Consider the following 26,585-nt stretch of genomic DNA (forward strand, 5'->3'; position numbering starts at 1 on the left):
TGCATCTTCAGTTGTTATTAAATTATATAATTGCATTAAATATATATTTATTTATAATTTTGTTAATCGGTTGAACTATTTTCTTTTTTGGAAACATTTGTAATGTTATTATAGGTGTAATTTACTATGTTCTGGTAGTTTATATTACATTAAATATATATATATATATATATATGTTATATATGATAAAAATTATAAGAACATTGTTTGTGACTCAAACTAAACAAATTTGAATTAAAATAGTCATTTAAAGAATTGACGTAAAAGAACTAAGCTTATAATTACCTCAATAAACCTTATATTTTACAATTAATGAATACTGGTTTAAATTGAATAATTATTATAGTTCTAATATTGTTCAGGAATTAATTGTTTTCTATCAGTATTAAAAATAAAATAAAATTTATTATTAACGAGTTTTTGAACACATTTCAAGATGAAAAGAAAATAATATAAAGTGATCAATAATCAGTTATCTTTAACTTATTATTGTCACCAAGCTTTTATGATTAATTTAAAATGAAAAATGGATTAGTTTATCATGCTCAATAAACAATCAAATTAAAAATAAATTACTTAATCGGATACTAAAACAGAATACTAATTTGTGTTTTTGATAGCGTCAATTTTTATTATAATAACTGAGAATTGATTCTTTTTATTTTTAAAATATTAATTTAAATTTAATAGAAACTTAAAATAATTATCACATATTGAACATCATCACTTCACAAATTCGATTCAGTATTCTCTAAAGCTGGATTATCTGCTGCCCAGTTCTCTTTTTGTTTTCCTTTTTCATTATTTAGTAATCTAACTCCAGCAAAATGATCTTGTATTTCGACTAAAGTTTTACCTTCGGTTTCTGGTAATTGGTAGAATAAATATAAAGCGCCAAAAAAGCTAATCACAGCATTCAAAAAGAATGTACCGCTTAAGTGTACCGTATCAACAATTTTAAAATATGATTTATTTGCTATGAATCCAAATATGTAACCGATTGAACCTGATGCGCCACTAGCTATGCCTCTGACTTCTGGTGGATACACCTAGAAACAGCAAATAAATTAAATTTAATGAATAAATTTGTTGAAATATGCAAACTAAAATGTATATTTTACTGAAATGAATCTTTTTAAGATTCATATTATTCCTCTGAACTGTTAAAGTGTATTAATGTAATATCATTTAAAACATTAATAAACTTACAATAAAGAAATATTTCAACCAGCATAATAAAATATTAAAAAAACAAAAATAATAATAAAATAAACAATCTGTGTGGAATTTATAAAATTAAATGTAATGATTGTGATGGTATTTATATAGTAAAAACAAACAGATCTTTTGAAACTAGATTTCTTGAACATTATAGAAAACAAAAATAATAAATTAGTTTTACATAATATGGCAGACCATCTAATAAACAATAAACATTATATTTCTAATATTAACAGAAATTAAGAAATTTTAAAAAATAACAATGACATAAAATTAAATATATTAAAAAAAATGTCATATATAAATAAAACAAAATTTCAATTTGATAAACCATCAGACAGTTTTTGAGGGAGATAGTCTTATAATAACTGCAAGAGATAGGAACACTCATATAATAAATTAATACGCAATTAACATTACTTTAGTATTTTTAATTTTTATTATCCAGTTTAATTAAATATTACAATCATGAATAAGGATGTGGTATCTCACAAAATACTTTCATAGTAAAATTAAGGTAAGATACACTCTATGTCATATCTCAATATTCTATTCTAGGTAGTTTATATTAGTAAAATTTAATGATACATGTATTGTTAATTGTTACATATATTACTTGATACTTATATATGTATATGTTATATAAAACATATGTATAGCTTTGTTTCTTTGGCCACTGTTGTACTGTATAATCCAGTAAATACATTATCCAGTATATTTCTTTATGTTTTTTTTTTTATATAAGTAAACTCAACATTATAATCAATATGAGAAAATAATTTAGGTTAATTACAAATTACAAGTAATAAAATGGATTATTTACAATTATTAATATAATTAAAAAATTAGAAATATTTTATTTTTAAATATTCTCTTCTTTTTTTCTGTAACTGTTTAGTGAACAAGGAGATTACTGAAATAAATTCACTAATATATTATATTGTAAGTTTGTATTTTACCAAAGAATCTCTGTCAGTTTCTAACTGCTTAAACAAACTGAATAAAAGTTAAAAATAATGAAAATATTTTTCATACTAGAACTCTTTAATATTTCAAGAAGGACAGAGAATTCAAAGAATAAGATAAATTTTTATGGAAAATGTATAAAAAATTTGGATTTTATATTGGCATACTACTTAAATCCATAATATCTTGTTCCATAAATTGGATAACAAAATGATTACTTAAATGCACATAATGAGTCTAAATTTAGGATATTTCAAAGATTTTTGTAATTATGTTTATAATTTCTAATCTAAAAATTTAATTAATTAATCTACATATTTCTTATGCGTGCTAAAGTTTGTTTCCTGGTAACTCATTATCAGTATGTGATACAGTTGGTATATCTAGCTATTTTAAAAGTGTTTAGCTAAAATTGAGATTCAGTGAATATCAGAAGGGAAATTTTGATTGAATTCTTTTTAGACATACCAACATACCAATGTTTCATAAAATTTATGCCTGATTAGTATTTGTGTTTAGTTGTTTGTACTATTGTTTTTTTTATTTTATAAAAAAAAGTCATATTTATTTTTAAAATTAACATTTAAATAATTGAAAGAGGAAAATTTAAAAGAATGAACTCAACAATGATTATAATCTTGATATTGTTGAACTAAAAGAAGACCAGAACAAAGTTGTAGTAAAAGATACAAAAAGTACAGCAACTTCATAGCCTTTGAAGAAACGAAATGCAAAGTTATGCTGAATAATAAATAATGAATTTAATAAATTCTAAACTTAGTATAAAAAAATTTTATACATATTAATAATGACCTCTAAAAGTACTAGAGAATCTAAAATATGCCATTTAGGTCTGAGATTTCATTAAGGAAAAATCCTGACATTCACCTCCTCGCGGGAAGGAAGGAGGCAACAGTTGCATGTATTAAAGTCGGTTGGTGTATACAAGCAGTTAAAGAATGAAAGGACCTAACAGCTCCTCTCTCTCTCTCTCTCTCTCACTCTATTATTTCTGTTTAGCCTCTGAAACCACCGTGAGATATTACGTCGAGGATGAATAGGAATATGTATGAATGTGAATGAAGTGTAGTCTTGTACAGTCTTAGGTCAACCATTCCTGAGATGTGTGATTAATTGAAACCCAACCACCAAAGAACACCAGTATCCATGATCTAGTATTGAAATTCATACAAAAGTAACTGACTTTACTAGGATTTGAACCTTAGAACTCTCAACTTCGAAATCAGCTGATTTGCGATGAAAAGTTCACCACAAGACCAACCTGGTGGGTTACTAAACAGCTCCTGGGATAAGGAGCTCTGCCCTAAAAGTGCGAACACCCTTTTTGGAGGGTGTCTGAGTATTAGGAGCTTGGAGCACTCTATTGCCCCGTGGGTGAGAAATCGTCCACAAAGGCAGAAGAAACTTCTGTAGGAAGTCAACTGCATTAGAATACAGAAGGCAATGGAATATCCTGTATTAGTTTTGCCTAGTTAGGCATCAGATTGATGTCTTCTTTTGTTAAACATTCCAGAGGTAAAATGACTTTCTGTTTGGAAGAGGAAACAGCAGAAGGAGTGTCATAGAAAAGACAAAGCAGCTACATTGTCATCAGGTAAATTCAAAAACTTGAAGAGAGAGATAAAAATAAATGAAATTGATATAGTAGGGATAAGCAAGGTTAGATGGTAAGGAAGAAACCCACCGGGTTGGTCTAGAGGTGAATGTGTCTGCAAATCAGCTTTACTTCTTAATAGCATTAATTGTTCTATTAAGAATGGGCTTCCAGAAGCTGACATAAAGTGATCATATTCTGTTATGGAATTCTGATGGGAATGAAAGTAAGATTAAAAAGAATTAAACTGCAATGAAGGTGAAGAAATGGAATATAGAAAGCTAGAGGACATAGGGAGATTAAAAGTGTGTAAAATGCAAGTACTTAAGGTAAAAGGGAAAATGAACCAGCAAAGAAAATGTGGTCAAGTATAAAATCATCTATGAGGGAAGCTGCAGAGAAAAGAAATGGCTTCAGTGAAGGCACCTAGGCAAAGAAACCTTAGATAACACAAGAAATGACAAAAAATGGAAGATAGAAGAAAATATATAACTAAAGAAAGAGAATACAACGGAGCGATTTATCAAATATTGAATAATAAATTAAAGAGAGAAAAAGATAAAGCTAGGGAAAGGTGGCAAAAAGAAGAATGTAAAGATACAGAAGATTTAGAAAAAAAAAAGTACGACATGTTGTTTAAGAAGGTAAAAACACCACATGGGATAGAAGAAATCCTTATAAAATGAAAGAAATTGAGAAGATGGTAAAACTGTTTATAAAGAAAATGTGATAAAGCAAGGATGGGAAGAGTATACAGAGGACCTATATGTAGGGAAAAGGAAACATGAAACACAGGAAGCTGCAGTGGAAGAAGAAATTATGGAAGAGGAGAAAGGCCCACCAATTTTGAGATAAAAAATTATTAAAGTCATGAAGAAAACAGGAAAGAAACAGAACTAGATGAACTTCTAAAAGAACTCTTTAAATGTGAGAAGATGAAGGAATAAATTAATTATTCTGGATAATTGGATTTAACTGGATTATGAATCAAAATATGTGAATAACAGAACGATCAGCATAATATCACATGCTGCAAAAATAATTCTGAGAGTTACGAATAGAAGGTTGATTACAAAAATGGAAGAGAATTCTGGGGAAGAACAGTTTGGATTCAGAAAAAAAAAGGAACAAGAGAAGTGTAGGATTGATTAGAATGATTGGAGAAATATTTTGAAAAAGAAAGAGGACTGAGCTTGTGTTTTATAGACATGGAAAAGGCATTTGGCAGAGTGCAGTGGAATATTTACTTGAGTTTCTGAAAGAAAAGAAATTTGATTTGAATGATAGGAGATTGAATTGTATATGAAGCCAAAAGCAGATGTGAAAATAAATGAGAATCTCACAAATTGGATAGAATTAGACCAAGGAGTAAGACAAGTCTGCTTTTTATCCACTACACTGTTCACACTTTATGTTAGGAAAATGTTGAATGAAATATTGGATGGCTAAAAAGAAATATGCATAGTTGGAAGAAACATAATTGTATCAGATTTGCTGATGATCTGTTGATTGTAACTAAAGACCCTTGGATAGTACAAGGAATGATAAAAGCACTTTCAGTGCTTTTATCATTTTAAGGAATATGGGGTGAAAATAAATGTGAGGGAAACAAGTTATGAAGGCAAATGAGAGGAAAGATTATGGATGCTATAACAGAAGAATGAAAAATTGAATAAGTAAAAAGATACAGATATCTCAGGGCAATACCAACTGAATTCTGGAGGAGTAAGAAGAGATTAAGATGAGAATTGCGAGGAAAAGGAATGTTTTTTAGAAAGAAAAACTTACTCTGCATCAACATGGATCTGAACCTGAAGAAGAAATTGGTAAAATCCTATGTTTAATGTATACTTTTGTAGTGAAACTACCAATACTGGGGGAATAAAAAGATAAAACCGACACTAGGGAAAGAGGAAAAAGATAATATCGAGGCTTTTGAGTTGTGGGTCTGGAAGATAAAATTGGTGGGCAGAGTAAGTAACTTAGAAGTATTAAGAAGAATAAATGAAGGTAGAACAATACTGGAAACTATCAGAAGGAGGAAAGGAAGCTGGATTAGCCATATAATTAGGGGAAAAATTACGGAAAATACAATTCTTGAAAGCTCCATTGAAGGTGAAAAAATACGGGAAGGAAGAGGCTGAAGTTAATAAATGGCAAAAATAGTAGTAAAGGTTACAATGAGATAAAAAGAAAATCGTAGGACAGAAGCACATGGCCACAACAGTGGTGCCAGGTTCCTGCTAATAGGCAGAATACCACATCATCATGTGTTATTTTGTCTAATGTGGTATGATGATGGTTAATAATGGGCTGAACATGAAAGTTAATGATTAAGGATTAAATCTGTCTTGCAGTATCTTTCTTTGTGTCAAACAACTGAATGCAATTATTTACCCATAATACAAATACAAATAACCTTTTTAATATTATATTTTCATTACCACACTTTACGATAGTGGAATTATATAATCATATTTGATGATGTGAAATTTTTCCCAAAAAATGTTGTTTGACAAAAAGAAAGATTGGAATGGATTTAATTCTGGTACATATAAAAAAAATTGAATTATTTTTAAAATAACTTGGACTTATTAAAAATTCACCTGTCTACTTATAATTTACTTGATTCCATAACCCAATAATTATAGTCAACTAACAGGAGACAAAGTTACTTCTGAAAATTGCATAGCCATTTGCAAGGCTAGGTATAGTTTTTAGTTAGTTATTAAGGAAAGTGAGGAGTAATTTACTGATGCCTTTTCACTGAGCTGAATATAATGATATACTACATATCAGGATCCTCCAAATCCAGTGAGTTGCAGGAAACAAGTTTCAAAAATGAATTCAGTTTTATAAATAAAACCTTCACGCTATTCATTGAGAGACTGGCTGAAGTCAGTCTGAACTATATGAATATAATCAAAGAGAAAAAATGAAAAAAAAAACGCTGACTATTGCCACTTTAGGCTCATATGCCTTAAGTTTGTTGCAATCATAAATAAGGTGGGACAGATAGTCTAAAATAAAAATGTTAATGTGGCCCTTTCTGCAGGGAATTGCTAAAATGTTAAACAGTTTCCCATTTGCTCAGTAGGGGAATTAATTTGCTTAAAAATTAATAATTTTCTTTCAACAATTGTTATTGTTTTCATGTCCAGATATTTTATCAAATTAATTAGGAAAGATTAATTTTTGTAATAAATTCAAAATGTTTAGGGGTTACATACATAAAACTCAAAGGATAAATTCTGTATAATTACACTGATATACAAAAAAAAAATTTTAATGTTTCTCTACGTGTGATACCATTTCCTGAATTGCTTTTTTGCATAAATTACATATCTGTAAATAAAATTTTTCTATCACCCTTAGGTTTAAATAAATTACACTTAAAAAAAAAATAAGGGAAAATATAGTTAAAATCTGTAAAATTTATAATTTTGCATGGCCATACCTGTGTTAGAATGATTTTGCTGATGTTTTTCTTTTACAAATAGTCTCAGGCACATCCTGAATTAATGTTCAATAGTAATCAGCTAGCATGTTAGTATTTCATTTCCCTTTATAGCGTTTTTTCATCACCGAAATGTCTTGGTGGAAATGTTCACTGTGTTCATCACTTACATCTCCGAGGTTGTCAGGGGAAAAAATCCCTTAGCTCTGTACGAAGTAAGAAGTTGATTAACAATATTGTGGTAATTGTTGGATTTTTGTTTGCCAAGAAAATGTTTGCAAACATTTTTAAATGAAGCCCAAGCTGTACTTTCTACATTATTTAACATCGAGTTAAATACATCATCTTTGACCAACTCTCTTATTTGAGGACCAACAATAATTCCTTCTTTAATTTTTCCTTCACTTACATTCGTAAATTTCTGTATGATGTATAAAAATCCAGGACTATCCTTCTTCATTGCTTTTACAAAATTTTTCATTAGACCTAGCTTGATATGGAAACAGGGTAAAAATATTTTTTTTTTTTGAGTTAAACTAAGGGCTCATGAATAATATTTTTCCCATTTGGAGTTAAGTTGTCTCGTTTATTTCACTCTTTGGTAACATAATGTTTATCCCTAGCTAGGCTGTCTCATTCGTAAAGAAAACACATGTACTTAGTGTAGCCTAACTGCATACCTAACAAAATAACTATAACTTTCAAATCACCACATATGTTCCAGCTATGTTTTTTATAATTTATTTTTTCAAGAACATCTTTCATCACATCGTATGTGTCTTTCAAATCAATACCGTAAGCAATTGGTATCAAAGGATATTTGTAACCATTGAGGAGCCCACTTCTTATCCTGATCACCAATTTTACACTGAAATTACAAATTATATGCTTTTTTAATTAAAGGTGTAATGTTTTTTCTGTTTGATTTTACAGTAAACTCTCCACATGCATAACAAAAGGCATCCACATCATTTACACAATTTTTAGGTATTATGACACTGCACTGTTAGCAAACTTAAGACAGCAATAAGACTGATCAAAATTAATTCATTTCTAAATCCAGTGCTTAATACAAACAACATAGCTTTGTTTACAGCTACATGTTTTAACCGACACAGACATGATTAATGTTGTCCATGAAGGCTCATTCTTCAGTATTAGATATGATGTCATAATATATGACTATGATATTATTTAATTCTTTGCGCCTAGTATTGTTTATTTATAGCTTACAAATTATGTTAAAAAAGTTAAATCAATAAAAAATGAGCTAACAAAATACAATATAGGAGCTTAAAATGCTAACTATATGTTGAAAAATGAAAAAAAATCCGTTAATTAGAATTTAAAACTTTTTCAAAAACGGTGGGTGATAGAAAGATTGTGACTTCATATTCATTTTCAGCATCAAAAACAAATTAAAATTATGTATCACATGTTAGGAAAAAAAATTATGTTTATCAGTGTTATCCTTGACACTTCACATTGAAAAAATAGAAATTTTCCATATTATCTTAATGAAACAGGAAACTGAAATGAATATTTATTCTTAAAAACAATATGTTTATAATATTACCATTATTTTCAATTTTTTTCTATCTAAAATAAAAAATTTACCTAGTTTATCACTGAGATAAAATTTATCTGCCCATATGGAAATTTTATAAAAATTAACTAATTGTTATAAAACAACTATTGGTAAATTTAATAAACCTACTTCTTGAAACAGACATTCTGAACAAATATCAAGGTTCAAATCACATAATCCTTTTGAAAATTTAATTTAGACTTCTTTCCTAACCAGAAACTGATAATTATTGATGTTGAAATGCTTGTGGAAGTAGTAGTTTTCTAAATTTAAAATGTAACTTCTTATACATAATAAAGAATTAAATACCGAAAGAACTGAGTTAAAACAATATATATTAGTCAAATGATACTAATTTAAAAAATAAAAATAAAAGAATTACCTCTCCAATTAGAATCCATGGAAGTAATCGAATACACATGTGTGTCATAAATGCTGATATTACTAAAAATATAACAGGTACCCAAGAATGTGCATCATCATTAGTTTGAGGTGATAACCACTGTGCATAAACAGCAACTACTGTAAAACATATTCCACATCCAGTCATTGATATAAGTGCTAATGGTCGTTTGCCTGTCCAGTGTACTAGAACTACACACATTAAAGCACCAAGAAGTTGTACCAATCCCAGTAATAATGTTGCAACATATTTATCTATAGGAGTTCCTAATTCTGCAAATATGCTTACCTATAGAAAAAAATCATACAATTTAGAATTTGTTTTATCAATCTCTCTACATACTACCGACGGAAAATATTCTTGTATAATTAAGAATTTTTAAAGAAAATTACTGATTTTTAATGATTTGAATGTAAAAGTAATTGGAAAATTACATATTCAATTATTTAAAATTAATCATTAAAAATATGCCAATTAAATAACATTCAGATAATAATTTTTCATTATTATTTCTTGTATATCTAGACATTATTATCTTGTATATCAACCACATAAATATCAGTATTAAGAAATTTTATGTTTTTATCTTCTTGAAGATAACTTATTATTAGTGTCTGATATTTGGTTATTGAAAAGTATTATAGAATTTCTAAAACATAAAATTTAAATTTATATATATATATATATATATATAGAGCAATATAATACGTACAGCAAATGTTTGTAATGTAGTCATGCCACAAAAATGACCAACAAAAAATGCCATAGATACTAAGATGTACGGATGAATAAATGAACGTTTTGTAAATGCTTCCCATGATGGTGCTTCTTTTTGCTCTTGAGAAATGCTTGATTGTATTGCTTTCACTAAATGTGATAATTCGGCTTGAACTTGTGATGATTTAACCCATCCTCTTAACCACTGCAATGATTTTTCTGCATCCTCAATCCTTCCTTTCACTGAAAATAATAAATTATTATTTTCTAAAATTAATACTACTGTAACATACAAACATTAAAAATAAAAACTGTATACAAATAACCAAATTTCGTTCACTAAACAAAGTTTGTAGATTGTTTGTTAACACACACAAAGTAGTTGTATATTTTTTATTCATATTCATTTCTTTTAATTAAAGAAGAAATCTTTGCTTTTTCTATTGAAATACTTAATAATAACGCAAATTAAAAATGTATATTTGAAAAAAAATTTAGACTGTAAAAGTAATCAAAACATTTTAAAAGTAAAATCAATAAAAACATTTTATTAATTTAAATTTTGTATTGACAAAAAAAAAAACAAATTGTAAAATAAAATATTTGAAGAAAAACTTTCTTTAAAATGTTTACAGTTGTCTTTGTGACTATTCCCATTGAGTGGTGGTGGTATTTTATGACGTAGGCTGATGTTACTATTGTTATTTTTTTTTTGGGATGTTAAGGATGTGGTCAAAAATGATTTGAATTGTGTCTGTTCATTTGTTTAATATATTATTGTTGTGTGTTAATATATTATATATTTTATAATGTTCAAGTGTATTAAGATGTGGGCCTTTTTGTGCTTCTGTACAAATAAACATAAACTTGTGAGTGTTTTTTGATTTGTGATTTGTGTCTATGAGATGATTAGGAAATGATACCCTATGCTGCTGTGAAGGACTTTTATGTATTCATTTTACATTTGTTTCTTTGACAGTGTATCACATGTGAAATCTGAACACTTTAGTTTACAATTTTGCATTGGCATTGAATTTGTTTTTATCATCTGTGTATGACTGTTTTGTTTTATTTGTTATTCTGAAGGACACATTTGTAGCCAAAAAAATTAAAAATTTGAGCGATATTTTTTCTGAATTTTTTTTTGCAGAAATTTGTCAGAGTGCCCTATTACGTTCATTTAGGTAAAATGTAGGTGTTCTGTTGTGTTGAGTTCTTTTGAATGGCCTTCAGATGACATGAGTGGGTTGAGTGGTTTGTGGGGTCACCATTTCTAAAAGTAGATATTTTATGTGTAATTGGGCTGTTTAAAGTTTCACATCTAAACAAATTTGGACAATAATACGAGGGTTAATTTTCTTTTCAAGGTCTAATCGGTCACGAAATTAAAACCACAGTGAAAATAAAAAGTTTTTATTTGTAACAAGTACTTACATAGTTATGCTGTTCCTCTACACAGTCGCCACACCGATTTAAACATTTTTCGTAGCGTGGTACCAACTTTCCAATACCCTCGTCATAGAATGGAGCCGCCTGTGTTTTCAGCCATGTTTCTATGCTGGTCTGTACCTCGATGTCTGTGCCAAAATGTTGTCCTCCTAGCCAGCTTTTTTTATGTGTGCAAAGAAGTGAAAATCAGATGGAGCCAAGTCCGGGCTGCATGGTGGGTGATCAAACACTTCCCAGTGAAATCGCTGCAAAAGCTTCTTTGTTACAACTGCAGTGTGCGGCCGAGCATTGTCATGGAGAAAGAAAATACCTGATGACAACATTCCTCTCCGCTTATTCTGAATTGCCCTTCGGAGACGTTGAATGAGTCATCACGCAGTATGAGGCTGTAGTGATGGTCGTGCCACGTTCCATGAATTCCACCAAGAGAACTTCATTCCGGTCCCAGAACACAGTAGCCATACACTTTCTCTTGGAGAAGGTTCGCTTGAACTTCTTTGGTTTACTGGGAGAATGAGAATGCATCCACTGTTTGGATTGTTCGTTTCTTTCTTCAGTTTTGAAATGGACCCGTGTCTCGTCCCCTGTGACAATTTTGTTCAAAAAATCTTCTCCTTCATTGTGGTAACGCTGGAGAAACGTTAGGGAGGCGTCCATTCTCATTGTTTTGTGATGGTCGGATAGCATCTTGGGAACTCATTTCGCACACAGTTTGCGGTACTGAAGTCTCTCACTTACAATGTTGTAGAGTGCTGACCTTGAAATTTCAGGAAACGAATCACTCAATACAGAAATTGAAAACCGACGATTTTCTCGAATCGCCTCATCCACTCGCTCAACGAGATTATCGGTTGACACTCGCTTCCTTCCCTGACCGCCTGCATCATGAACATCTGTACGTCTTGCTTTAAAGTTTCTGCACCATTGTTGCACTTTGCTGTCACTCATTGAAGTTTCACTGTACACATTACTTATTCGTCGGTGAATTTCAGCTGCATTACACCACTAAGCCTGAAGTAATCGAATTACCGCACGCGCTTCACACTTGGCGGGAGATGCTATTGTTGTAGACATGTTTACGTGCTAGCTGCGTGTTCAGAACTAAACAAAGTGGCGCGGCGTGATTGAAGGCCATACTAGAGACCTTGCACAACACATATGCGTAAAGGTTCATCCGATTTTTGCCCGGGTTTTTATTTCGCGAACGATCGGACCTTGAAAAAAATAGTCTCGTATTACTGTTATGTATTTATATATCCTATATATTGTTTATTATATTTCTTAAGAGATATATGAGTTAAATATACAAAAACATACAACTATATGCATTAAATGGACAATCCAATTCACACATGCTTTTTGACCTCACCTCAGCATACATATGTGTAATGTAAAAAAAAAACAATTACAGAAATTGAAACTTTAAATTAGTATCATTACTGACTGTCATATGTTGCAAATTTCTGTAAAAAAGGCATGGTTATGTTGTGAAGTATATTTGTTTTGAAAGACTACCAAACTGTAGTTCTCATACTGTTAGCTTAAACCTGCTGCAAACCAACTAAATAAACTTATTATAAAAAAAAAGTATGCAAGACATTTAAATAATTTAAATTTGGTATATAATACTTAATTTTTTAATAATAAACTATAATTAAAATTTAATAAAAAAGTTGATTTTAACATTGATGTTTAAGATACTAAACTTACATCAAAGAATTTCTTGCAATTTCTGAGTGTGCATAGTTAGAATTAAGTGAAATTCATTAACTATACATAATATTATAATTAATTATTTGTATCTTGGTTAAGTAACATTAAATGCAGCTCCAGGTTCATCTGATCATAAAGCTTCTTTTTATTTTATTGGGTAATTTTGGTGACCCAAAAATTATATTACAAGTTATTTCAAATCCGTAAAAAGTTTTTTAACAATAAAATATTAATAAATTAAAAAAAAAAAAATATTATTCATACTTCCAGACGAATGGCAATTTGTGAGGCTACTTAAGAACTAATAAAAATGTTATAGAGGCATGATAAGGGATTAAGTCAAAGTTAGGCTTTAGTAAATAAGAAGAAACTTTTAAAGATTGTAAATTGAAATGTAATAATATTTTAAATGATTGTTTATAGATTTAATGACTTAAATGATTATTTGGGGCTACTTTTTCATTTGATAAAGTAATTCATTACATACAATTCAGTGTTAATAATTCATAAATTTCTTTTCATTTTTCTTAGATCATGTAATTCTCTATCGCTGATAAATATTATTTCTGTAAGGTAGGAAGTAGTTGCTGTTAGTTGAGTTAAAGGTAGGTTTACTGTACATTCAGGATTAGCCTACAGTCCTGGGTTTTTAGTGCTGTCTGGGATTGCAAAAATGTCCGAGGTTTGAGAATTTTATTACTGGCAAGGATTTTTTTTAATTTTAGACCTATATGTTTGACATCGCATTTTTAAATATTCTCTTATGGCTGTGCATCTCTCAGTCAACCTTGGAGTAAGGGCTGATGTTGATTCTGACGGAGGTGTGGCTATCGGTCTCGCCACAACTTTTTACTTATTCATTTGGCAACACAACATGAGCAATGTGTTTATGTTGTTTTCGTGTGTGAAGTAACTCGTCTACACATTTTTGATCATTTTAGCTTTATTCATTTTTTGTCTCATGGTTTAGCAATGGGCAAAAGAAAATGTGTGTTTAATGTTAACCTGCAACAGGAATACAAATTTTTGAAATTGTGTAATGACAGTATCAGTGAACAAGTTTATTGCACAATAAGTACTGGAAAATTTCCAAAGGAAGGGATGATATTGAAGACCACATGAAAACAGCTAAACATAGGAGTGCTATTAATGTTACTGCTTCAGCAAACATAAGAGATTTTTTTAAAGCCAAAGATAGGAATAACAATAACTGATCTGGAATGTGCTGATAAAGAAGGTATATTTTCATACCACACTGCTAGACATCAGTGTGGTCTAGCAGACCACACTCAGTTTCAAAACATCAGACTGCACATCTAAACTGATTAAAAAGTAACATGACCCAAAATTTTCATCTGCTAGAACCAAAACCGAGGCAATTATTGTTAGTGTTATTTTGCCACTTATATTTGATAATGTGTTGTGTTCTTTGAAAAACATTAATTATGCAACAGTAACGACAGACAGCTCAAATAGAAGTGAAGTAAAACTTGTTCTAATTGTGTAAGATATTTCAGTCTGGAGGAGAGAATCCGTTAAACTTATGTGTCAGGTGAAACTGCTCAAATTTTGACTCAGTATCTTTTGCAGTGTGTGAAAAAATATGAACTTGAAGAAAAATTGGTTTGTTATACTGCTGATAACAGTAATTTTGGTGGTGTGAAGAGAAAGGGAAATGAAAGTGTGTTCAGAAAAGTTCAAAATGATTTAGATAGACCTATTTTAGGAATTTGTTGTTCAGGCCACATTGTACAATTCAGTACAAACAGCATTTGATTCTCTAACCTTGGACATAGAAGTTATTGTTATAAAAATTTATAAATATTTTCATATATACACAGTAAGAGTAATGAAACTTTGAGTTCTGTGAATTTGTGGAAACGGATTACAAAAATGTATTATCTCATAGCAGCACAAGGTTCCTCAGTTTGTTAACTCTAATAGAAATAATTCTTTCCAATTTTTGATGGCCTAAAATCATACATCTTGTGACAAATGCCCAAAATTATTATTTAATTTCTTTGAAAATCTAGAAAGTGAACTGTTTGTGAAATTTTTATATTGTGCTCTACAGTTATTTAATAATGTAGTTCTGAAATTGGAAGCTAATTCTATCACAGCAGCAGTAGCATTTCAGACATATTCTGAGTTAATTTGTCAACTTCTGGAAAGAAAAACCCACAAACTTTTATCATTTTCTGTCAAAGAATTGCTATGCACTCTTTGATGAAAAGAAAATAATGATGTTCAGGAACAAAAATTCTTCTCAACTGTAAACAATTTTTATAATTCTAGTATCCAATACTTAGAATTGTGGAAAACCAGTTTTGATAAAGTTAGTAAGTTTCAGTAGATAAATTAATGAACTGAAGTTGCCTGGTCTGATTTAGAAGAGAGTGCAGAAGTTGTTAATGAAATTATAAAAGATTCCATAAATATTGATGACCTATTTGATGAATGTACATTGTTGAACCAGGTAATTCAAAACTAAAGGGTAAGTTGTGGTTCATGTTCTGAAAAAGTACCAGATACTATTGAAGAGAAGTGGAAAGCAATTTTTAAGGTGTTTCAAAAGACTGATATTTCATGTTGCAATATTTCTAAAATGTTTGAGTTTGTGATGTCTTTACCTGGAACATCTGCTCCAGTTGAGAGGTTTTTCAATTACGGGGATCATTTGTTCTGCAGAAAGGGGTAGGTAGACTTTCTACCCCTTTCTGTATCTACTGTTAAACATCTGCTAAATGTTAAAATTAATTCAGAACTTTCTTGTTAATTTTATGATGTAATTAAAACAAACAAACTATTTCTGAAAAAAGTCATGTCTAGTGAAAAATGCAACTGAATAAATAAAGTATAATGTTCCAGTAAACTGTTAAGACTTTTAAGAAATTTCAAAAATATGTCCTGGGTTGGACCCAAAAAAATATGGTTAGCCTAGTTAAAGCTGTTGACATCTTTCTAAAAATTATTTAATAATCCCTCTGAAAACGTATTTTCTCTTCCAAATTAGTTTACTCACAAATTAAACCCTCTTTAAAAGAGGATCTAAATAATACACAAATAATTATAGACTGGTTGCTTTATTAGTGGTGTATAAGTTGTTTGAAAAGATTGTTTACATTTACCCTTTAAGATGAATAATGTGTTTTTCCTACTTTAATGTTTTTATAAAAATCAGTATTCTAAACTGGATATTTCTAATTTAATAAAAAAAGTGTTGGATGCTCTTGATAAGTTGCAGCATTATTGGTATTTTCTATGATCTTAACAAAAGATTAGGTCGTTCATCATGACATATATTAAAGATAAACTAAATTATAATGGATATATTGTGTTAGGGATGATTTCATTCTTACCTAATGAGTAGAAAAAAAAGAGAAGTTTAAAGATTTCTAATAATTTTTTTTATCATGGCAAAAATAAAAATTTCATGTCTCATAATTCATCTACTTAAGTAAATGACTTAGTCTTTTATGCATAAGTAAATGACTTGCCCAGAAAAACAAAAAGGAATTTAATTTTATCTGTGATGATACTATTGCAATTGACAATTATAAGGATTTAACGGTTTGACTGATAAAAGTTAGATGCATTTGAGACTTATGGAAAATATATTTTTTTATTAGTAGTAGAGTCTTTTATTAATTACAAAAAAACTAAAATTTTACATTTTAGAAAAAAAACATTCTAATAACCGTTCTAACCATTCTTAGTTTCCTAAGTATAGTGTTACATTCCCGTTGATGTGCTAAATTTTTCAATTTGAATAAAAACTATAATTCAAAAAGGTTACGCTTTACCTTACCAAAGAGGTAAGCTCTCTGGTTATGTTTCAGTAAAACTTATTTTCAAATATTTTTGGTATTGTAAATTTTAAAATAAGACTGCTAGTTTATTATCCATATTCTTTAATTAATAATATCATAGAGTATTATTTTATAGGGTACTATGCCTAGTTTTGAAACAATTTTTAAATTTAAAAAAAAAAAATTGTACACTTGCTGACTGTAGTCACTAGTCCTGAATTATATTTTTATTATAGAGTTTTGTGTTTATTATTTTAATTTCTATGATTTGTTTGTAAAGACCCAGTCACAAGATAGGAAAGACCCAAGATATGTTGACAAATGCCCAATTTGTTGTGGCAAATGCCAAAAATTATTATTTGATTCAAATAATAATTTCATATTTCCACATTTCAAAGGCCTCCAATCTTCTCTCCTCTCCTTTAGTCCTTTAGCCTCCTAATAGTCCATGTCTCTGCCCTATAAAGGCTTCTTGTCTTAAAGTAACCTTTAAAATGATGTATAACACATACCATTGTTACCATTTAAAATATGTGACTTACAACTCAGTCGCTGTCTCAATTATCTTTGCTGAAAATTATGAAGGTTATGGTTACTTGGTACTCGGTGTTGGTAAAATAAATAATAAGGGTGTAGGAATTATTTGTACTTGTGTATAGTTACACTATGTTGGACTCAAGACCCTTCAAGTATAATAGCTTCAGTAAGAAACCAAAAGCAGCTTGTGGAGTAACATTTTCAAAAACAAGATTTTAAATTTGATGCAGCCACTGTAGTTCTATCAAAATAAATAAATCTTTATTCTGAATAAATCCTTTATTCTGATTGGTATAAAAATACATTATGTGATCACATCAGGAATGAGTAGATGTGCTACTCCTGGAAAATAAAAGGAACTACCCCTTATTTGGATTGAATTAAAAATATTGAACAATTTTTTCAATATTTTTACGGTTATAAAAGTAGGACAGAAAAGTCAGAACTGTAAGAATTTATAAAAATTTTAAAAAGTTTGTAAAATACCTAACATCTATTGCAAGATGCACAGACATTATCTGGTACTCCTTATAATTTTGTCTAATTAAATACATCAGAATATGAAATAGATAATTATACACAGCAAGTCAAAAGTATGGAAACCATTCAACAACTTTAAAACTGTTCCAGATCGAATATTATAACTTTCAGGATAAGTATTGGTCAACTATTACCTTCTGACAAGAAACAGAATTTTAACCCCTTCTCGGGAAGTGGCCCAGGGGTTGAAAATCAAATATTTTAAATGGTAACACCCTTTGTGTGATAGATCATTTTAAAGGTCTCTTTAAGACAAGAAAAATTATATAAATAAAATAATTGTACGATGACTGCAACCAAAATGGAATAAATCTTGAATTTTGAACATTAATAAAATTAGTAAGTTCAAATAACAAAATTAAATTAAATTAAAAATTAACCTAATTTAACAAAAATTTATTTTAAAAGTTAAATTTAAATAAATAAAAAAAACTTATTTTTTAACACAAAAAATTGTTTTTGTTCCAATTTAATGAGTAAATAAATAAAAATATTGTCACCTAATCATGCTGATCAGCTGATCATAGGTGGTCTCTACCACTGCTGCAAAAATGAAGCTTACTTCATTGTTGTGTAATATTCCATTTAGTGTTTCATTACTACACTGTTAGTTTCTTTCAGTTGGCTAATCAGCATTTGTAAGCCACTTTCGTTATTTTCATCTTTTTTACCTTTTTTTGTAATTATTTATACTGAATTAATTTTTTCTGTGCTACCTGCTAACATTGCTATCAGCATGTCACTAAGTGAACAGTAGAGGGTCACACTTTTAATGATGAGGGGCTTTGGGAATAAGAGTTAGATCATATAATGAAGTTCATGAATTGCAAAATGCAACATTTAATAATCATAAAAGGTACAGTGTCAAAAACCATCAAACAATTTGAAGAAACAGGGAGAGAATCTGTGTATCATGAGGCACATATATTATATCCAGTTAAAATAAATGTGTGATGAGGTAATGTTTGTGGATGATTGATAGGACCTATATTTAGGGATGGAAATTTAAACACACTGAAAAATGAGACTTTCTTATCGAACATATTGTTCTAAACATTCAAAAATTGTTGGCCCCAACTTCCAAAACATTTGGTTTCAACAAAGTGGTGTCCCACCATCATTTTGGGCTTCTGGTACATGAATTTTTCCTGGAAGGTGGATTTGGCTGAAGGGGTCAAATAGAATGGTCATTGAAATCACCCGACTTATCATCATTGGATTACTTTCTATGGGCTGCTTAAAAAGTATTGTTTATCATAATAAGCCCCAAGATATCAATGATTTACAAAATAGAATTTGAGAATTGAAACAAAATATCACTAGGGAATCACTGAATAATGCAGTCTCATTCTTCTACAACCAACTATCATACTATCAAATAACAGATGGAGGACATTTTGAACATTTATTAAAATGAAATTAAGTAAATAAGCAAATGTTATACATAATAGATTTTTTTTTTAAATAAATTTATTTGATAATATTCATTTAATCAAATTTTTATAAATTTATTTATTTGCGATAACAGTTCCATAAATTATCAATGAAATTTTTTTCAAAATCCAGAATTTATTACACCACCATTTTGGGAACATTCATCGCACCAACCTTTTATTTACACCTTTTTTCTTGTCTTAATAATAATAATAATAAGGGTTCTGCCCAAAGGTAGGTTCTCACATGGCCGCCCTCCATTCTGCTCGATTCTGTGCCATCCATTTCATTTTATAGTAACTTCATTCCCTTTTTATATTGTCTATCATTTTCATTCGTCTCCGACCTCTTACTTTCCTCCCAGTTACAAATCCTTCCATTGCTGTCACCAACAGACAGTTACGTCTCAGCCAGTGTCCTAACCAACTGCATTTTCTTCTTTTTATTATTTCAATAATCACCCTCTCTTCTCCTACTCTATGAAGCACCTCCTCATTCCAAACTCTCTCCGTCCAGCTGATCTTGTCAATTCTCCTCCAAACCCACATTTCAAAGGCCTCCAATCTTCTCTCCTCTCCTTTCCTAATAGTCCATGTTTCTGCCTCATAAAGGTTTCTTACCTTTACACAACAAAGCTGTGTTGTTTGTATTAAGCACTGGATTTAGAGATGAATTAATTTTGTTGTCTTATTGCTGTCTTAAGTTTGCTAACAGTGCAGTGTCATAATACCTCAAAATTGTGTAAATGATGTGGATGCTTTTCCTTATATATGTGGTGAGTTTACCGTAAAATAAAATAGAAAAAACATTACACCTTTAATTAAAAAAGCATAACATTTATACTTTCAGTGTAAAATTGGTGATCAGGATAAGATGTGGGCTCCTCATATAGTATGCACTAACTGTTCTGTATATTTAAAAGAATGGCTGAAAGGTACATGGAAGGTGTACCTGTGGTATGGCGTGAACCAAAGGATCATGTAAACGACTGTTACTTTTGTTTAACAAGTGTGTCTGAAATTTCTAAAAAATCTAAATATGCTGTAAAATATTCTTCATTGCAATCTTCAATCAGGCCTATACTTCACAGTGAAAGTATTCCAGTACCTGAGCCACCTGTGTATGTATGTTCCAAAAGGAGTGATGAAGAATCAAACAGAACTGAAGAAGACAACAATGATTATGATTTTGAATTATCTTCCAATAAACCACATCTTATATCACAAGGTGAATTAAATGACTGGGTTAGGGATTTAAATTTATCAAAAAATTGAACTGTTAGGATCAACAGTGCAAGGTTGGAATTTACTTTAAAAAAATAAAAAAAATTTGGGCTTTCAAAGTCGATAAAAAGAACTTTCTGAGTACTTTGCTGATGAAAATAATTTGGTTTATTGTACAAATATTGTTGAGCTTATGTTGCACTTAGGACAAGTTCATAAACCTGAGGACTGGCACCTTTTCACAGATTCGTCCAAGTATAGTTTAAAAATGGTAACACTACTACAAAATGGTAACAAACATCCTTCGATACCAATCACTTATGGTATTAATTTGAAAGAGACATATGATGTGATGAAAGACATTCTTGAAAAAATAAATTATAAAAAACATAGCTGGAACATATGTAGTAATTTGAAAGTTATAGTTATTTTGTTAGGTATGCAGTTAGGCTAGACTAAGTACATGTGTTTTCTTTGCGAATGAGACAGCCAAGCTAGGGATAAATGTTATGTTACCAAAGAGTGAAATAAACAAGACAACCTAACTCCAAATGGGAAAAATATTATTCATGAGCCCTTAGTTGAACTCAAAAAAAATATTTTTACCCTGTTTCCATATCAAGCTAGGTCTAATGAAAAATTTTGTAAAAGCAATGAAGAAGAATAGTCCTGGATTTTTATACATCAGACAGAAATTTACGAATGTAAGAGAAGGAAAAATTAAAGAAGGAATTATTGTTGGTCCTCAAATAAGAGATTTGGTCAAAGATGATGTATTTAACTCAATACATTTAAAGACATTTAAATAAATAAATTTTGAAAATAATATATTCAATTAAATAATGTAGAAAATACAGCTTGGGCTTCATTTAAAGACATTTACAAAAACTTTCTTGGCAAACAAAAATCCGACAATTACCATGATATTGTTAATCAACTTCTTACTTCATACAGAGCTATGGGATGTAATATGTCTTGGAAAATACATTTCCTCCACTCACATCCAGTTTTTTCCCGGACAACCTCGGAGATTTAAGTGACGAACACCGTGAATATTTCCATCAACACATTTCAATGATGAAAAGCCACTCACTATAAAGGGAAATCGAATACTAATATGCTAGCCGATTACTGTTGGACATTAATTCGGGATGTGCCTGAGGCTATTTATAAAAGAAAAGCATCAGTGAAATCATTCTAACACAGGTATGGCCAAAATTATAAATTTTACAGATTTTAACTATATTTTACCTTAATTTTTTTTTGAAGCGTAATTTGTTTAAAACTAAGGATAATAGAAAAATTGTAATTATAGATCTGTAATGTATGCAAAAAAACAATTCAAGAAATGGTATCGCACTTAGAGAAACATTAAACAATTTTTTTTTGTCTATTAATGTTATCAAACGACAACTGAATGTCCAAAATGGCTGAAATTTTAGTGAGTACCTTTCAACGTATGTGTGAATACATTCCCTAACTTTTGTTGACGAATGCTGGCATCTTCATGTTGGGGCTCAAAACTTTTCAGACAACCCTGGTAAATATACATACCTATAAAAAATATACATACCTATAAGCCAATGCGGACTTTCTGGTACACCACAAAGAGCACAAATTGCTATTACAGGAAATACAACATTTATCAATGCTATTGTTCTCCAGTGTACAAAACTGCCAAATATAAACTGTACAAATACACCTAAGATTACAACCATTGATGCAGTGGCAGATAACATTCCTCGAAGTTGAGGTGTTGTAATTTCAGCAACATAAGTTAAAACCTAAAAATTACAAACTGTTATAGTTATGATACTGAATACAAACACTTATTAGTCTGTCTTTATATATGTTATATCAATAAAAAATGTATTACAATCCTTTGTTATATTTCACCAATTTAGTCAGAATATCAGAGTATTTTAAATTTTGAAAAAGAATATCTTAACAAACCATTAATTGATAATTTCCTTCATTCAAATTGTTTTTCTTATAAGATTACATAAATCAGAATTATGATTTTCCTTTTCAAAATTTCTATAAGTTTTTTTTTCAACTTATTATATTTCAGTGAAATTTCTTAATAAATATTTAGAAATAAAAATAGACTTTTCTATTTCGGTTCACATGTATTGTTAATTTTTAATTCTTGTGGGATCTGACTATTAGCCTGCGCATTTTTTTCGGTACGATCCAGTAAATTATTCAGAAAAGAAAAAGATACTAAATATTTGAAAAACTACTTAATTTGAGTCTAATTAAATCTGTTGAAATTTTGTAACAAAAATATATTATTTTTAATTTTTACAAAATAAACAATATATTTTCTTCAATTTGCAAGTTATTTTTTATATAGATAAATTTGTAAACGTTATTTACAACGGTCATGAAATTCAAAGTTATTGTCCTATTTACAACAGTGTTGAAATTCTAAGTCATTTATTTTTTTAGAGTTGCTCTACTGTTGTTAATCAATTAATATCTAACTTTCATTGAGAATGGATTCCACTGGAGCTATCTAAAAGTTTTAATGAACAATCTGTAGCATTCATTCTGTCAAACAGTTATATTTTCAAATATATCTACTTAATATTAATAAAGTATGAAAATTCTGAAATAACCTTTCAACCGTTAAACTTAGAACAATAACATAAAATTTAGCAAATGCCTACTTCAAAACATTCAAAAAATTTTTTATAAAACCACTTCCCCTCCAACCGCTAATGAGGAGCAACTCAATAATATTAAATGGCAAGGGTAGGGTTGTGACAGATAAGTTAAAAGCAACTGGAAAACAACAATTTGAAGATTTAAGTCTTCAGGATATAACAAACCTAACCAACAGGAGCATTTGGTAATCTTTTAAAATGTTTTATGGTTGGGACAGTTAATTAAGAGGTTCTGTAGAGCGCTTTTAAAACTAGCTGTGAAAAAAATGGCCTCTATTTTGGTAAGTATTGTAGTTGAAGTTTATTTAAGTCAAAATTGTTGTTTTTCAATGTCCTTTAAAATTAACTCATTTTCAATTTAAAATTTTAAGTTGTTCCCTGTGAGAGCAGTTGGGTACTTGAGGTGTCGGTTTGATTTCAAAAATACATTATTTCAATACAGAAGCATTTACTAAACTATGCTTAAATTTCTATGTTTCTATGCTTAACTCCTAAAATTTGCATAAGGATTCCCATCCTTTACCAATACTTTATGTAAATGTTTATAAGTTTGTTCTGATATGTTTTATAAATGTTATTTAATACATGAAAGTCACTGTAGGATGATGATAAAAAATAAACATGAAGTTTTCTAATTTTCAATTATTATGAAATGTTAACTTTAAAAAAAATTAGTATCTATAACAAATTTACATGAATATTAAATTAGTTCACTGATTAAATTTAAATTCGTTCAATTGTGAAAATTACAAACTTGGTTAAAATTTTATAAAAAATTATTTTTTAAGCCATTAAATTTAAGATAAAACAATTTCAGGCCTAAGTTATTTGTGGAATATCTCATATATCAATATATTCAATTGTAGGGTATGAAATGTAGTAAAGTGCCAATGAAAAAAGTCATTTTTAATATACTTATTCCTGTAGATTATCAGTTTTAAATAATGTTAAATGCAATTTCACTCTACACTGTTGATGTTTGTTAATGGCTAATAACCATAAAAATACATTCGGTCTTATTATAGGTAAGTTGAAATTATTCAATAATTACAATGTGCAGTTTTTAATGATATTTGTCCTGAAGTTAACTTCTAATGTTAAATGTTAAAATCTGATCTCTGTAGAAGATCTGTAGCATTCCAACCTTTATCTTGAAGGTCCTGTGTTTGAATCCCGTTTAAGCATGGCATTTTTCATATGATATAAAATTTACCTTGTATAAGCTTTAAGCTTATGTAATGAATAATTCATCAATTAAGCAAAATAATAAATAAATTAAAAAAAAATTATTTAAGAATACTGATCTGATAGATTTTAAATTTAAAAAAAAGTAACACAAAGATGTATACACTCATTTGTCTATAGTCTGGAAGGGAAATATACTTATGTTATTGGAGCAACTCTAATAATACACCAAACATTTTTCCTGAATTTAGTCTAATGCCCATCATGATAGTCATCTTTCTTTATTTCTAGGAAGACCAATTTTGTAATTTTTTGATGTAAGCCCCTTAACTCATATGTTTAAAACTTATATGATCTTTCAAAACTGTAAATACAGGTTACAGCACATTAGATTACGCTTCTGATGAAAAACTTTAAATTTTATTAATTTATTCTGTGTCTTCTTAACATTTTATTCTAGCGAACAATTAGGAAAATAAAATACAAAGCATAATGTTACGCAAAATCAGACTGGAAGCTAATTTTTTGTAGAAAAAAACCTAATAAAATACAACTACACTCCGTTTATAAAACTATACTCTTAACTTTGTCAGATTCCTTCCAGCAAAAGATGATTTAATGCAACATAAGAGTAATCATATTTTTTGTAAGATGTACATTTTATGATAGAATGCTCAATTACATATCTACGTTCATTTGCAATATAAAACAGTGAAAATTATGTTTTACTCATTGATAAAAAAGACTTCTTAGTAAAATTAAAGAAAAAAAATACAAAAATTTTAAGCTGGTACCTAAATGACATTCTTACAGGAGCTTCGAGGACGCCTCCACTGAACCCAGTAAGAGCAACAGCAGCATACAGCATTCCAACTGATGTCGCATAGTGATATATTAACCAAGCAAACATAAATGGAATGTTTATTGCCATCATACTCGGTTTTCGACCAAAAGGTTGTGTTAAAATTCCTGATAGTATACAACCAAGAGGTACACAAATTAGGTTGATGCTACCTGTTTTTACAAACAAAAGAAAAAATTATATAAGTTACACATCTTTCTTTAAAATATTATTAAATTAAAGGAATAAACATCTTTAATTTTAAGCATTTCATCCTCTGAAGTAATACTTAACAGTGGTCCTGGAGGTTAAAAAAAAGCAGGTAAAGTAAAGAGCAGTTTAAATAACATTAAAGGTGAAATACAAGAAAAACTGGAAAAAAAACTTACAAATGATGATCAAACTTATTAAGACCATTAATCTAAGTCATGCGTTCTTCTTAATGTACTTTGTTAAATAATTATTAAAATCAGTCATGACTATTTAACCACCAGTATACAGATGGGGAGGCCTGACAAACCAGTAATGAAATTTTTTGTTTTTGTTGAATGAAGTTTGATGGTAGAAGACTATCGTTTACGCAACTTTGCAGACTAGAATATTTGGCTATTGAATACCAGTTCAAAAAATTTACTGTATTATTGCTGACACATATCTAAAAATCATTCAGGTTTGTCAGACCAAGTTAGATACATCTTCTGTATCCCCATATAGCATTTCTTGATATTTTAATCAAACATATCAACAATATTCCTCATTCAAGGATATCTCATTAATTAAGCATTTTGTAACAACAGATTGAATTAAACTTATTTCAAAACATTTTTTAAATTTTGCAACCATCTTAAGTAATTAAGATGCTATTTTCTTACTGTTGTCAGCTGATGATACTGCTGGAAGTTTTTTTTACTAAATAGAGCATACACCCTACTACAAATGTGTATTAAGGATGTGGTTGAAAAGTGTGTGCGATTTGAATTGTATCTGTTCATTTTATTTATAGTTAAGTGTTTTTTGTATGTTCATAATGTTCAAGTGGTATAGATGAACTCCTTTTTTGTTTATGTTCAGAAAGCCCATAATTTGAAATGGTTTTCTGATATTAAATTTCTACACAAGGAAGAAAAAGAAGGATCTTAAGAATTTTGAAAGCTTTATCAGACAACCTAATTGTGTAATTTTTCCCATTTCGAAAAGGGAAAACAGGTAATTAGTAAT

The 26,585-nt window shown here is 29.3% G+C and overlaps 1 protein-coding gene across 6 annotated transcripts in view; it reads right to left on the reverse strand.

Annotated features, from left to right (window-relative positions):
• Nucleotides 1-352: 352 nt before the first annotated feature.
• Nucleotides 353-26,585, reverse strand: part of LOC142318975 (facilitated trehalose transporter Tret1-like) — a 230,986-nt gene continuing 204,753 nt past the window's right edge. For 5 of the 6 annotated variants that reach the window (XM_075355712.1, XM_075355713.1, XM_075355710.1 and 2 more), the window contains exons 4-8: nt 25,338-25,540; nt 22,246-22,456; nt 9,963-10,210; nt 9,230-9,538; nt 354-1,049 (exon numbers count right to left, since the gene is read on the reverse strand). In XM_075355712.1, the coding sequence (XP_075211827.1) occupies nt 729-1,049; nt 9,230-9,538; nt 9,963-10,210; nt 22,246-22,456; nt 25,338-25,540 (1,292 nt within the window). In that variant the 3' untranslated portion in view covers nt 354-728. Of the gene's footprint in view, nt 1,050-9,229; nt 9,539-9,962; nt 10,211-22,245; nt 22,457-25,337; nt 25,541-26,585 lie in introns of all 6 variants that reach the window. The other variant, XM_075355709.1, reaches the window with a different exon arrangement.

Source organism: Lycorma delicatula, chromosome 2 (assembly GCF_047948215.1).
Source record: "Lycorma delicatula isolate Av1 chromosome 2, ASM4794821v1, whole genome shotgun sequence".
NCBI classification, from domain to species: Eukaryota; Metazoa; Arthropoda; class Insecta; order Hemiptera; family Fulgoridae; genus Lycorma; species Lycorma delicatula.